General features: G+C 45.2%; 1 protein-coding gene across 8 annotated transcripts in view; it reads right to left on the reverse strand.

Annotated features, from left to right (window-relative positions):
• The window catches only part of LOC135090232 (uncharacterized), a 238,062-nt gene that overhangs the window by 47,726 nt on the left and 175,725 nt on the right, over positions 1 to 14,611 (reverse strand). For all 8 annotated transcript variants that reach the window (XM_063986804.1, XM_063986753.1, XM_063986763.1 and 5 more), the window contains one exon: positions 2,467 to 2,530. In XM_063986804.1, coding sequence (XP_063842874.1) covers positions 2,467 to 2,530 — 64 coding nt within the window. The remainder of the gene's footprint in view (positions 1 to 2,466; positions 2,531 to 14,611) is intronic.

A 14,611-nucleotide genomic window follows, 5' to 3' on the forward strand; every position in this document is an offset into this window, starting at 1 on the left:
AAAAAAAAAGGCTCATTGAAGTAACAGTCCCTAAACAGAAAGGCAAAAGGATTATCCAAAATTGGAGGATAAGTGTCTTCAAACCTCCCTCTTGAAAGAGTTCAAGTCAAAGGAAAGGGGAAATGCAGAACCAGGCAGCAAGTTCCAGAGTTTATCCTTGCACTCCACACTTCACGGATCTCCCTCCTAAATACACACACCGAAAAGACACACATGATACTTTTACGTGTTATTTCAAGTGTCCACCAGTAACACCGCAGCCGAGTGACACCAGCCTGCAGACACACTTATCTCATCCTTCATTTTTTTTGTTTTTATGTAAGAGGCGTTCTGGTCTAGGGCAAGAAAAAGGAAGTAAAAAAAAAAAAAAAAAAAAAAGCCCACTGAGGTGCCATTCCCCAAAGAGAACAGCCAAATGGAATATGCAAAGCTAAAGGCCAAGTTATTTTCCACGAATCCTTGAACGCTGGTTGAATCTCACTGGAATAGGAGCCTCCGCCGTGACGCGCGCCGTGAAGTCATCAGATAGCGAGCGACACAAAAAAGTCAGGGATTTTGCACCGTGTGAAGTCTTGAAAGGCAATGAACTCCGCGGGGCCGCCAGCGTGAAGGCCTTCTCTTTTTTTTTGGTCGCTGATTCTGGAGTTCAATTCACAGGCATGGCGTGGAAATCGCCAGTTTACGGCAGAATGCAAGCGTGTATGCAGCAGTCAAACCGTAGACAGATAGATAGATAGATAGATAGATAGATAGATAGATAGATAAACAGACAGACAAAGACAATAGACAGACAGACATATAGATTGATAGACAGATAGACAGACAGACAGACAGACAGAGATGTAGATAGATAGATAGATAGAAAGGTCGACAGATAGATAGACAAATAGACAAACAGGCAGACAGATAAATAGGCGAGTTTACTGAGCACAACAACCTACAGACTCCTACACAGTAACTTGACAAAAAAAAAAAAATGATTTATAGGTCCAATCTAATTCTTAACCACAACACACCACATACACAATTTCCAAATAAAGCGCGGCGCGACCTGGGTGCTTCCCTCCACCGGCACGAGTCGAGGGAAGAAAGGAAGGAAAAATAATAATGTGCGTGGGTATAATTGGATTTTCACACTCTATGACCAGAATCACCAGGTGTTCTTAATTCCGTCCTCTATCCCACCTGTGTCTCCCGCCGCGTCGCTCCGTGCACACCATCTCAGCACAAGATTTGAGCTTCGAGAATATCATGAATCCATCCTTACTGAGCTGAGAACAAGCCTCCAATACGTACACAGATCAGATGAGCTATAGGAACAAGAACTGGTGTTTTCTTTCTTCTTCCCTTATCATTACTTACGTTACCTTTTTGTTATTTATCTAAACATTGAGTATGGTGGAGAGGTTCGAAAAGGAAAGACGTCACTGATGCAAGAACGACAATACATAAGATCGCAAGGAAATAAAGGTCATTATGGTTCTTTAAATCGTCAATGTGTTTCCTTGTTCGACAAGAGCGACAAGACCAAACCTTCCTGCTGCCAGTAAGAACTCTGAGATTAGTGTCAATAAGTTAAGGGTCTCACAACCTAATGGAGTATCATCTCTGATAACAAAGGTCAGTATTCTCAAATGCTTTGGCCTTCGTAACGACTACTTCCAAAGGCCACAGAGATGATAAGTCATGTTCCGGTAAGTATTTCTCCATTTACAAGTGCAGAATATTTGTTAAACATCACTAGAACTTACAAAACACTCTTGAAACCCCTTATAACTTCTACATAAGGGACCTTGACCTTTACTACAAGCTGTTAAAAGTAATCATGATAGGGCACCAAAACGTTTAAGAACACCAACCCTGGAGATCGACCTCCAGGGCAGCCTTCATTGTACGCAGTGCTTCCCCAGCCAGCATCCGGTCGGGGGAAGCAGGTATGCGCCAAGCGGGAGTCATAAAAACCATTTATTAACAGTGGCGACAGAGAGCAAGAGGACGACGACCTTTATCACCTTGAGTCTCGCTGGACACACCCACGCCGGAGGACTGGCAACGGCACCCCATAAACTCTTGGGTTACTGAGCGCTATCTTTGAGCTGCACTTCAGTAACTTCACAGGCCCGATGGACGCATCACGCACCACTGTACTGCAGCGTTACTTATTCTTACATCACTCGCTACGTTATGATGAAGTGCAATTGGTTCCTGCGCACTTTGATAAGGAATGGAAGTGACAGATACAGGTTAGGTTGGGTTAGGTTAGGCTAGGTTAGGACAGAAAGAAATGGAAGTGATATGTATAGGTTTGGTTTGGTTAGGTTAAGTTGGGTTACGTTAGGTTCCAGTTTATTTTGATAGGATAGGTGTGGAAATGATAGGTACGGTTTAGTTCAAGTTAGGTTAGGTCCCTGCGCTCTATAATAGGAAGGAGGTTAAGTGACAGATACAGGTCTAAGGGACACTCACCCCCTTCCTGGGCTCATGGTTGTTGAGGCCGCTGGAGACTGGCGCTGCCGATGATGCCTCGCACCTGCAACACAAGACAACACTAATTAAAACAATACAATACACAAGCCACTCTATTTAATACATACTGGGAAAGAGATGAGAACTGAGGCCACGCGCAGCTATAGTGTATGCCCCTAACCTTACTAATATCTATCTCTCATCTATTTATCTATCTACTCTACGATAATAAATCAAAAGCCAAATTATATATATTCCAATCCACACACACAATTTCTCACCAAGAGCAAACAACATTCCACCGATGAAATATAACCTTACACACAACACAAACACAGAAAAAGATGAACACTCTGAATCAATAGCCAGCCTCCCTCGCAGATATATAAAGATGATGAGTCGTGGCCGGCAGCTTAATTACCGTTTCGCGGGGGCTAATTTCTTGAAGTAAACACACACAATCATTCGCTCTCGCCGCCTTGCTGCTGCCAGATAACAATGGATCCGGACTTGGGAATTTTAATTAGGCCGGCACAGTGATCAGGCTGCTCCCATTATTAATCGCACCGCTGGTAACAACTTACAGTACACCAGGGGAAGGCAACCCACCCACCCACCCACCAATCCTCCCACACACCCCACCCCGGACAAAGGGTATAATTGGTCGGGCAAACACTGGGTGCGGGTCAACCTCCGCCCGCCCCTGCCCACGCCCCCGCCCCCAGCAGCCCGCCACGCCCTCCCCGCCCTCACTGCACGCCACCCGCTTATTGGTGAGGTGTCTTCAGCAGGTCGCGGTGGTCACGCAACGGTGCGGGTCTGACCTAGTGAGTAGTGGTGGTGGTGGTGGTGGTGGTGGTGGTGGTGGTGGTGGTGGTGGTGGTGATGGTGATGGCAGCGAATGAGGTAAAAGGGAGACGTTAAGAAATAAGAACATGAGAGAGAGAGAGAGAGAGAGAGAGAGAGAGAGAGAGAGAGAGAGAGAGAGAGAGAGAGAGAGAGAGAGAGAGAGAGAGACTACAGTGGCAGGCAGGCAGGCACGAAGGTAGGAAGGAAAAGCCTGAAGGAGAAAAGAGGAACAATGGCACGTCTGGGAGGAGGAGGAGGAGGAGGAGGAGGAGGAGGAGGAGGAGGAGGAGGAGGAGGAGGAGGAGGAGGAGGAGGAAGGAGGAGGAGGAGGAAGGATCTGCAGGAAGGCCCTTAAGGGATGAAGTGAGTAAAATTTACCTGGGGAGGAAATGAAGGGATAAAGGAAGGAAGGAAACAAAGAAAGAATGGAATGACAAGAAAGAATGCGAGAAAAAACGGGAATAAAAGAAAGATATATGGCATGAAAGAGAGAAAAATAAAGAAATAGGAAAAAGAAACGAAGAAAAGAAAGAAACGGAAGAAAGGATAAAAGGAGGAAATGAACACGGGAGGAAAGAACTGAACACGGAAAGACTCAACACAAAAGCCAACAAAACCAACGAAAGAGGAAACAAAGTAAAAAAGAACAAAATAAAAAAAAGAAAGATAAAAAAAACGACCAATTAGACATAAACCAAAATAAAAAAAAATAATAAAATAGGGAGAAAACATGAAAAAAACGAAAAGAAAAAAATAATTAGAGGGCTGCAGTAAGAGGAAGAAGGAAGGGAAGGAGAATGGGAGGCGGAGGAAGAGGAAGAAGGAGAGGGAGGGAGGGAGGGAGGGAGGAAGTGTTTACCTGGAGGGAGAGGGAGAACAGGTGAGAGGGAGGGAAAGGCAAGGGATGGTGAATCAGGAACGCCAAAGGTATGTCCGACGAGAGAGAGAGAGAGAGAGAGAGAGAGAGAGAGAGAGAGAGAGAGAGAGAGAGAGAGAGAGAGAGAGAGAGAGAGAGAGAGAGAATGAATGTTTACAAGCCTAACACGATGTATCCAGAGGAGACCCGTAGTCTTAATGTATTGGTGTGGTATTATATTCGTGGCAGGAGGAGGAGGAGGAGGAGGAGGAGGAGGAGGAGGAGGAGGAGGAGGAGGAGGAGGAGGAGGAGGAGGCGATAGTGATGTTGGTGGGGAAAAAAAGTAAGATAACAGTTAGATATAAGAGAATGAGAGAGAGAGAGAGAGAGAGAGAGAGAGAGAGAGAGAGAGAGAGAGAGAGAGAGAGAGAGAGAGAGAGAGAGAGAGAGAGAGAGAGAGAAATGGTACACACGAAAAATATTTTCTGCGAGTGTGAAATTGGTGCAAAAAGGAGAGAGGCAGAGAGGGATGGAAGGAAGGAAGGAAGGAAGGAAGGAAGGAAGGAAGGAAGGAAGGAAGGAAGGAAGGAAGGAAGCACAAATGGATGGAGAGTCTATGTAGGAGGGAGTCTTGGAGAGAGGAAACGAAAAAGGAAGTATAAGGAGGAGGAGGAGGAGGAGGAGCAGGAGGAGAAAAATCAATTTATATAAGTGTACATTCTTGAGAGAGAGAGAGAGAGAGAGAGAGAGAGAGAGAGAGAGAGAGAGAGAGAGAGAGAGAGAGAGAGAGAGAGAGAGAGAGAGAGAGAGAGAGAGAGAGAGAGAGAGAGAATACTCCCATAACAAGTTAGTGTACATAACCCTTTACATATAAGACCAAAACAAAATAAATGAAAAAAAATCAAAACAATATAAAATGATACATCAATAAATAAATAATGATAATCTATAATACCTAAAACCACCCCACACAACTCCGTCCACCTTTCACCCACGTCACCCAACCCACCTGTAATGGATGCGGGTCCGGAAAATTAAGAAAAGAGAGAGAGAGAGAGAGAGAGAGAGAGAGAGAGAGAGAGAGAGAGAGAGAGAGAGAGAGAGAGAGAGAGAGAGAGAGAGAGAGAGAGAGAAAACACCCACCTGTGGACCGGACGCCTGCCCCGGGCCGCCCATTAGGAGTTCGCGGCGCGTAATCAATGGATGAGTAATGGGCGTGATTCCCATCTGGTAATTGGTGGGCCTTAAATGGTCTTTAGAGGTTCCGAATGGCGTCGATTAAGGAGGTTATCCAATGGTATTACTTGGAGAATAAGAAAAGATATTGCCGTGTGTGGTGGAGCGGTGAAAGGGCAACACACACACACACACACACACACACACACACACACACACACACACACACACACACACACACACACACATGCACATTTACCTATTTATTTAATCATTTATCTATTTTGATGTGTATTATTTTTCCTTTAGTCTATTTATTCATACATCATTCCATCCATCTCTTCTCTCTCCCTCCCTCCGTCCTTCCGTCTGCCAGTTTCTCGCTCATTTCTGCTCCAGTCGCCTCAGTACTTCCATCACGTTGCGTACACGTAAGGTCACCCACGCAGCTCAGCAATGTGTGGAGCCAAAACAATCTAATCTTTACCTCCCAAAGCAGTGACTTCTGTTTAATTAGATACGGCACAAAATTCTCATCTATCCTTTGCTCTACCTTGATTTTTTAGTGTTGATGTAGTAGTAGTAGTAGTAGTAGTAGTAGTAGTAGTAGTAGTAGTAGTAGTAGTAGTAGTAGTAGTAGTAGTAGTAGTAGTAGTAGTAGTAGCAGCAGCAGCAGCAGCAGCAGCAGCAGCAGCAGCAGCAGCAGCAGCAGCAGCAGCAGAAGAAGAATAAGAATAAGAAGTAGTAGTCGTCCTCGTTGTTTTTAACTGTTAGGTCTCCATTTCACCAATAAACACGTGGGTGGCCTTGACGGTAGAGGCCAGAGTAGAGGCCACACCAGCAGGAGTCTCGTGGTGGCGGGGCTCATGACACCAGCGTGCGACCCTTGACTCGGCAGCTCGGGAGTTCACCTGGCGGTATTGCCTTCTCTAACCGCGAAGACTACAGCCGTTAATAAGTGGACGGTACTGCACTTGGTGGCGGTGGGCAGGCTGCCATCTGTGTGTGGGGACTCGCTGAGACACTTCCTGGGAGTGACTGAAAGGTAATACTGCCGTGGTGCTTCGTCTTTCACTGGCTGACCGATTGATTGCTAAATGGTCGGTGATTTTTAAAAGGAGAGAACAGAAGGAGACTGCAAAAGGTTGGCTGATCTACACAAAACACTTCCTGAGGTCTTAAAATTTATCTTCTGTCGTGATTTATTAATTCCTCCACGCTACTCTTCAAATCATCCAAAGTTCTAAGTAAATTTGTTCCACTTATTTACAATTCTTACTTCTGAACCAATTCTTTGTGTATCTCTTGCAGTTGATCTACATACACAAAAGCAATTACTGAGGACTTCAACCTTACCATCTACCATAATCACTTATAAATTCAACCAACCTTATAAAATTATCCAACATTCTTGCTAAATTTGTTCCACTCATTCACAACCCTTTTTCTCCTTTGTAAATAATGCCTGTCTAGTTTATAACCGCACTCGTAGGCGTTTTAATTTGTTATATGAAGAATGCGGGAACGATTAACCAAGTAGGACGAAAAGGAGAGAAGCGGGAATTCTTCAAGGCCAGGTTGGGTTCCTTTGTTGCCAATTGGGAGGGCGTGCAGCGTGGTGGTGGTGGTGGTGGTGGTGGTGGTGGTGGTGGTGGTGGTGGTGGTGGTGGTGGTGGTGGCCTGTTGCTGGTGTCCTGGTAATGGTGAGGGAAGGAGACCACACAGGTAGACGTCCTGCCCCACGCCTCCTCCTCCTCCTCCTCCTCTTCCGTGGTCTTCCTCCGCCTCTCGCCTCTTGCCCTGCACTTTCCTCCCTTTATTACCTACCCTTTATTTCCTCGGATGCTTATTATTTTTTTAAGTCTTCGTCTGTGTACCCATATGTTAACTCTCTCTCTCTCTCTCTCTCTCTCTCTCTCTCTCTCTCTCTCTCTCTCTCTCTCTCTCTCTCTGGTCTGAGTACTCTCCTCCGACACAATATCGAAGTATTTCAAACAATTTCCTTGGCATTCTCCTTCTCCTCCTCCTCCTCCTCCTCCTTTTCTTCCTCCTCCCACCCGTCAATGAATTATGATGATTCTCAGTGGCATTTTCACTTTTTTACTCCCTCCCCGTCACGTCACTGTCATGTCAGCTGGAGGAGGAACACGGTACCTACATTCCACCTGCCTGGGACGTGTTTCCTGCCACTCCCGAGACCCGGACACCCATACAGGTCCTAATTAAACCCATAGGTGACCCTGCGAGCCAGGTGGAAGTGGAAGGTTAGATGGGGGAAGGGAATTAATTAATTAGGCACCTCTTAGCAATGTGAACCGTCCCGTGATGCCTCGTGACCAAAGGATAGGATGTGGAGGCCCTTTGTAACCCTTTGTGGCCATTTGTGATCCTTTGTGGTGCACTGGTTTGTCTCCCCTTCACCTCTCGGCCTTAGCTCGATGTCGTTCTTACGGTCAGTGGGTTGATGTGAAGTGGAGTGCTCGAGTGTAGTACTGTACCTAATGCACTGGTTCCTGGCGAGGGTGCGCTGCGAGGTGTGGTCAGCTGGTGTTGTTTTGTCTCTTGCTGTTTGTCGGACTCCCAAAATGAATGTTATGTTGAAAATTGTGTTTGTGTTGTTTTTATGTGTGTGTGTGTGGAGAGAGAGAGAGAGAGAGAGAGAGAGAGAGAGAGAGAGAGAGAGAGAGAGAGAGAGAGAGAGAGAGAGAGAGAGAGAGAGAGAGAGAGAGAGAGAGAGAGAGAGAGAGAGAGAGAGAGAGAGAGAGAGAGAGAGAGAGAGAGAGAGAGAGAGAGAGAGAGAGAGAGAGAGAGAGAGGAAGAAGGATATCAGTGGATTGTATTGATGAACTGTTAATAGGAATAAGCAACACATTTTCTGATTACATCACTCTTTTATTACCTAAATTACTCGGATGCATATAACATTCCTTCCTTCACATTTCCAAGACACATCTAACATTCTTCCCCTCATATTTCCACGAGGCTTCTAACATTCCTTCCCTCACATTTCCAAGAGACATCTAAACATTCTTCCTCTCATAATATTCCCACGAGGCATTTTAACATTCTTTCCTTCACATCATCACGAAAACCATCTGCGTGTACTTAAAGCTTGACGACAATACACATGACGCCCTAATGACACCTGCACCTGTACCTGTACTTTGCGCATCGTCCCCGTCTATATTTCCCATCCCATCTCGCTAAGACAACCTTGTAGAGGCAGCGGGAAATTTTGTATTCCGTAGGTAAACGAGGAAAGATTTTTAAAACCGAACTCATGTCAGATTACTTTTTTTTTCTTTTATGCACAAGGGAGGCAGACCAAGGAAAGAAATCAGTAAAGGAGGAGGAGGAGGAGGAGGAGGAGGAGGAGGAGGAGGAGGAGGAGGAGGAGGAGGAGGAGGAGGAGGAGGAGAACAACAACAACAACAACAACAACAACAACAAAACCCACTAATTGTCTCTCTCAAGGTATGAAAAAAAAACAGCCAATCACCGCTATAACCACGCTGCGGTGCCTCGCCTCGCCAAGACACGAGTGCCGCGGTGGGAAGACAGCGCGGCGCCGTGAGAACTCCCCAATGGACTCGTTTCTTCACGTCACATTAGCATTCTGCGTGACCATAATTTCGAACAGCGAGTTATGTGGCCCTGGGAGAGGGAAGACGGGAGGAGACGGGGAGGTACTGGCAGGTCCCTACAGAGTCATCCCGCGTAATGACGGCTGCCCACAAGCACTCCCCGAGGCCCGCCACTCCGCAACGCTTGAGAAATGAGTAACCCTGTGCGCGCCTCAGTTATAACGCTGTGATCTTATTCTCCGGGACAGTCTGCAGCTTCACGCCATCAACTTACGTGTATGTGACTCGTAAAAGATGACAAGGATGGTATTCTTAAATGTTTCGGTGTCTTAACTTTGAACAGGCTCGAGTGGAAATTAATAGGTTTTCAAGGGTGTTTTTATGTCAGATAAGGATTCTCTACCACCAACGGGTTTATTCTCTTTGTCAATTTCGGGAATAGTTCTGATGAAAGGGCAATGTTTACAAGCGATGCCGTCGGAGAATCGAGTAGCGTAATGGAGAGTGGGTTCCGGGTGAGGCTCTGAAATTGCAGATAATGGAGATGAAGAGGGAAGGTTTCAACGTTTGAAAATACCGTCACAAATTACAACAAGGGAGGCTGTCGGAGAATGGAGTTATTTATAGGAGTGTGTACAGTATAGATGAGGATCTGAGGCTATAGGCAACAGGGAAGATATTTAAGAACATGAATGCAAGTCAAAACAAGAGAGGCTATGAGAGAAATGAATACTGTGTAAAAGACTTGATTTTGAATGAAGATCTGAAACTCCGAATGGGGAGATAGGTTTCAGAATTTTAGAATATCAACAGAAGCGGTTCACGTACAGGGGAATAAGTTTTGACCAACACTCTGAAAATGAGCTAATGGGTAGGAAGGGGAGAGAAGGTTTCACGAGACTGAGGAGCGACACGCAGCGAAGGGCGGACGCCGAGACAGTCACCAGCCTCCAGTCATTCCAATCGGTCACGGGTGAGTGAGTGGCCGCTGAGGCATGGGCTGCGACGCCTTCTATCTTTGTCTGGGGCTTCGATGCTTCAGGCTTTTTTTCTGAGTCAAGTTCTTTCAGCCTAGAGCCTTGGGCCGGCCGCGATGAGAGCTGTGAATGAATGCAAGTACAAGTGGTCACAATTAACAGAAGGAATGATCAGATTCTCTCTCTCTCTCTCTCTCTCTCTCTCTCTCTCTCTCTCTCTCTCTCTCTCTCTCTCTCTCTCTCTCTCTCTCTCTCTCTCTCTCTCTCTCTCTCTCTCTCTCATTTTCTAAACATGACCGCACCACAGTAACCTCCATTTATCTCCGTCATAACCTCACATTCCTGTCCTGACTGAAACGCCTCATGATCTCCGCACACAACACGACCACGTCAATAGTCAGTACCAGAGAGAGAGAGAGAGAGAGAGAGAGAGAGAGAGAGAGAGAGAGAGAGAGAGAGAGAGAGAGAGAGAGAGAGAGAGAGAGAGATGCTAAGGCGTGGCAGCTCAAACCGACGCCCTACTGTAGCCAGGATTTACAATAATATTTACGTAACTCAACACCGCGGCCCACCTCACAACACCACCGGGTCGCGAACCTTTAAGGGCGGAGCGTGCATTCTAAATTCTTCACGGGCACGAGTTAAATGTTATGCCCTGAAATTGTGCGTTGCGAAGAGCTGGAAGGGAAGAGTGCTGGGAACTTCCGTGTCTGCAAAAACAAATATGCCCTGTCCTAAAAGATAAGTTTATATACGAAGAAGGAAAGAAACGCATTGATTATTATAGCGGGGATTTAAGAATTTGTTACAAGGTTTTTAATGATTTTTTTTATGGTTTTAGTGAGAGATTAACAAGACCTCTATATTATTAATAGGAGAAACGCTCTTGAGAACTCTGTTGGCTTTGAAAACAGACGTAGGAGAGAGAGAGAGAGAGAGAGAGAGAGAGAGAGAGAGAGAGAGAGAGAGAGAGAGAGAGAGAGAGAGAGAGAGAGAGAGAAGGGGAGGAAGCCGAGACGCTAACACGCTAACACATTACAGTCTGTCAGCGCCCCGGAGTACCCCAGTGGTTACCAGACAGCAGATGAACGGATGAGCAGCGTCACACCTGAACATTCGAGGAGAGGGAGGGCGAGGGAGAGCGAGGGAGGAGGGCCAGCTATTCCTAAACTTTCCAGCGTCTTTTTTATCCGCCTCTCCTCGCCTCGCTTCGCCTCACCTCCCTCACAGTGATACGCGACGCTCCGTGAGGCTAGCACAAAACCCTCCAGTAGACTAAACAAGCCTACATTCTGATCATTAAGCCTTTCGCTGCTACGACTGTCCTTTGTCTGACATTCAAGGCTCTGTAGATAGTAAATGGTTTGCATGGACACACACATACAGAGAAAGAAAGAATAGAAGGTTAATCTGTGTTTTGTCTTTTCTAAGTTAAAGAGCGGTGTAATTTTAATACCAAATGTTGAAAAAGTTGTAGATGATTATGATAAAAAGGCGTAAGGGTTAAAATTGAGGTCCTCTTTTACTTTTTACGCCGTCCCGTCACTGAACGATCATTATTTCTTTGTCTTCTTAAAGTTGACCTCAAGCGCCCCGTCCTGCCCCGCGGTATATGTTCCAGTGAGAGTAACCACGGGTCCCACACCTGCCCCCGTCACCTCCGCCGGGCGCCTCTGTCATTATGGGGCGAAAGGCCATCGGGGTTCAAGGCGACCGAGGGAACACTGCTCGTCGCGGGAACATGAGCAGCGGAGGAATAAAATACTTGTGGTAATAATGGCTACAACGGTACCATTTCTTCACACGCACACGCATACATATATTACACACACACACACACACACACACACACACACACACACACACACACACACACACACACACACACACACACACTTAAAGTAATTTGATATGATAGGAGAACCTTCACTGTTAATGTTAACAACAACAACAACGACAAGACACTTCAGAAATTCAACTAGCCTTTTCTCTCGGACCTTGTATTTATCACATTTTTTAGTGGCGTTATGAGCAGGCTGTTTTTTTTTTTTTTTTTGTCCTTTTTTTTTCTTTGCCCTTGGCCGAGATCCCAATTGTATAGTATAAAACAACAACAACAACAACAACAACAACAACAACAACAACAGCAAGACTATTACCAAGAGCGTTAAAGCTGGTGGAGTCACAGGCAGTTCATTGCATCACCATCATCACATCGTGCCTTCAATTCCCTTACCCACGCCTCGCCTCGCCACAGTGCATGATACCACCACTTTGTCTCCCACTGACGCTCACTTGAATACCTCTCTCGCATACGTATCAACACCCACGTACAGTCGTCTGCCCAGTAATGGAAAGAATTACTATCGTCTACCTTCACTCCATGTACGGGAACTGCCACATGTAAACCTGATGCCTTCTTGCAGCTTCCCTTATTTTCTTCTGTCCTTCTGTTCTCATGTACTTGTAAACTTAGGAGTATGTGAGGTCCTTCGTTACATTTTCCCTTTATCATTTTGTGTCTATGGCTGTCCTTTGCTTAACATTCAGGGCACCGTTTAAACTATGGAGACATGGGAGATAGAGAGACCACAGGAGCTTAATCTTGTCTTTTCTAGTCGTGTTACACAACTTATTTAAGAGACTACAGTACAAAAAACTAGCGTGGAAATGTTCTAGGTGGTTCTGAGGAAAAAAAAATGTTTAACAGTGAAAGGGATAAATGACAACATCACGGCGTATTTGTAACGAAGAACACCATCCAAGGAAATAGAATCTGTCTCTATGTTTACGATTCACATTTTTCTTCGAGGCGAGGCACTGGCGGCGGCGGTGGCTCTTCCCTCATGTTTAATCAGTACATACCCCTTGGCGAACCTCACCACCACCACCACCGCTACCACCACCACCACCACCACCACCAAAAAACTAGACATTCCCACAAGAAACCCAAGCGGAACTCAAGCGGTGCACGAGTTCCTCCCCCAACCTATCGCTCTCCAGAAGACAGATCATGGGGAGCTGATGAACAAGCTGGCAGTGGGGCGCAACTCTCACTAGCTGGAGTATGTTATGGTAATGTCTTGAGTTGCCCGCAAGATGAGGAAGCAAGAGTAGGAGTAGCGGCGAGGGGAAGATGAGGAGGAGGAGGAATACAAAGGAATACAAAGGAAAGCCAAACAGCAACAGACCTTTTGGTCCTTGCAAGGCTGTTTGGTAACTACTTCTAACTAGCTACAGTGAAGAGAGACAGGACAGCATAGCAGAAGGCTCCTCCCCACCCACCACTCCCTCCAGCTTGCGCTGGCATGGAAATAGTTGGGAAAAGTACCATGCAGTATGGAAAAACTGACATGGAAATTTTCATAGGAAAGGATGAAAGGAAGTTCTACTATTCACCCTACGGTGAACTCTATACGCCTATCTGAAAGTTAATACAAGTTATATTAAAACTGTTGAATAAGAGTTTAAATAGTGAATTTAGTAATTATTCGGACAAGAAGAGAGCTTGTTGGGGATTTGCTTTTAAATATTTGTCTATTTTATTTTTGAATGATTCAATAGTATTGCTGTTTACAATTTCGGCAGGAAGTTTATTCCATATATTTACTATACGATTAAAGAAGAAATGTTTGGCCTCGTGGGATTTAAAACGTTTGGGTATAATCTTGAATCCATTATTTCTTGTTAGGTTAGAATGATCAATGGTAAAATAATTATGTGCATCAATGTTACTATATCCTTTGAAAATTTTGAACACTTCAATTAGGTCTCCTCTTATCCTGCGCTTTGTTAAACTAAATAGGTTTAGTTCTTCCAGTCGTTCCTCATACGGCTTATTGCGCAATCTTGGAATCATCTTTGTGACTCTGCGCTGTATCTTTTCTAGTTTTTCAATGTCTTTTTTGTAGTATGGTGACCAGAACTGTACACAGTATTCTAGATGAGGGCGCACCAGTGAGTTATATAAGGCAAGTATAATCTTTTCTGATTTAAATTCAAAGGTTCTTCCAATGAACCCTACTAATTTATTTGCCGTCTTTACTGTTTCTGTGCAGTGTTGACTCGGCTTTAGGTCGTTTGACACAACGACACCAAGATCTTTTTCTTTATCAGCACTTGACAGTGGCATGTTATTCATTACATATCTCGCCTGAACATTGTTGCTTCCGATATGTAGAATTTTGCACTTTTCTATATTGAATCTCATCTGCCATTTTTCTGCCCAGCTTGTTAGTTTATTGAGGTCACACTGCAGTTCCTGCCATTGTGACACAGACGTAACTCTACTTGTTATTTTGGTGTCGTCTGCAAATTTACTTATTTTGCAGTTTATCCCTTCATCAATATCATTTATGTACATTATGAAGAGTACTGGTCCTAATACAGAGCCTTGAGGAACGCCGCTATTTACCTTATGCCACTCTGACTCTTTTCCATTTATTACAACACGCTGTTTTCTGTCAGAGAGCCAGTCTCTCAGCCATTTCAGGGTGTTTCCGGCAATGCCGTGAGCTTTTATTTTACTGATGAGTCTCTTATGGGGAACAGTGTCGAAAGCTTTCTGGAAATCAAGGTAGATAATATCAACAGCTTTTGTCTCGTCATACGAGTTAAATACTTCATAAAAGAAGTCTAGTAAGTTTGTTAAGCAGGAGCGCTTGGAGGAGGAGGAGGAGGAGGAGGAGGAGGAGGAGGAGGAA

Source organism: Scylla paramamosain, chromosome 3 (genome assembly GCF_035594125.1).
Source record: "Scylla paramamosain isolate STU-SP2022 chromosome 3, ASM3559412v1, whole genome shotgun sequence".
NCBI lineage: Eukaryota > Metazoa > Arthropoda > Malacostraca > Decapoda > Portunidae > Scylla > Scylla paramamosain.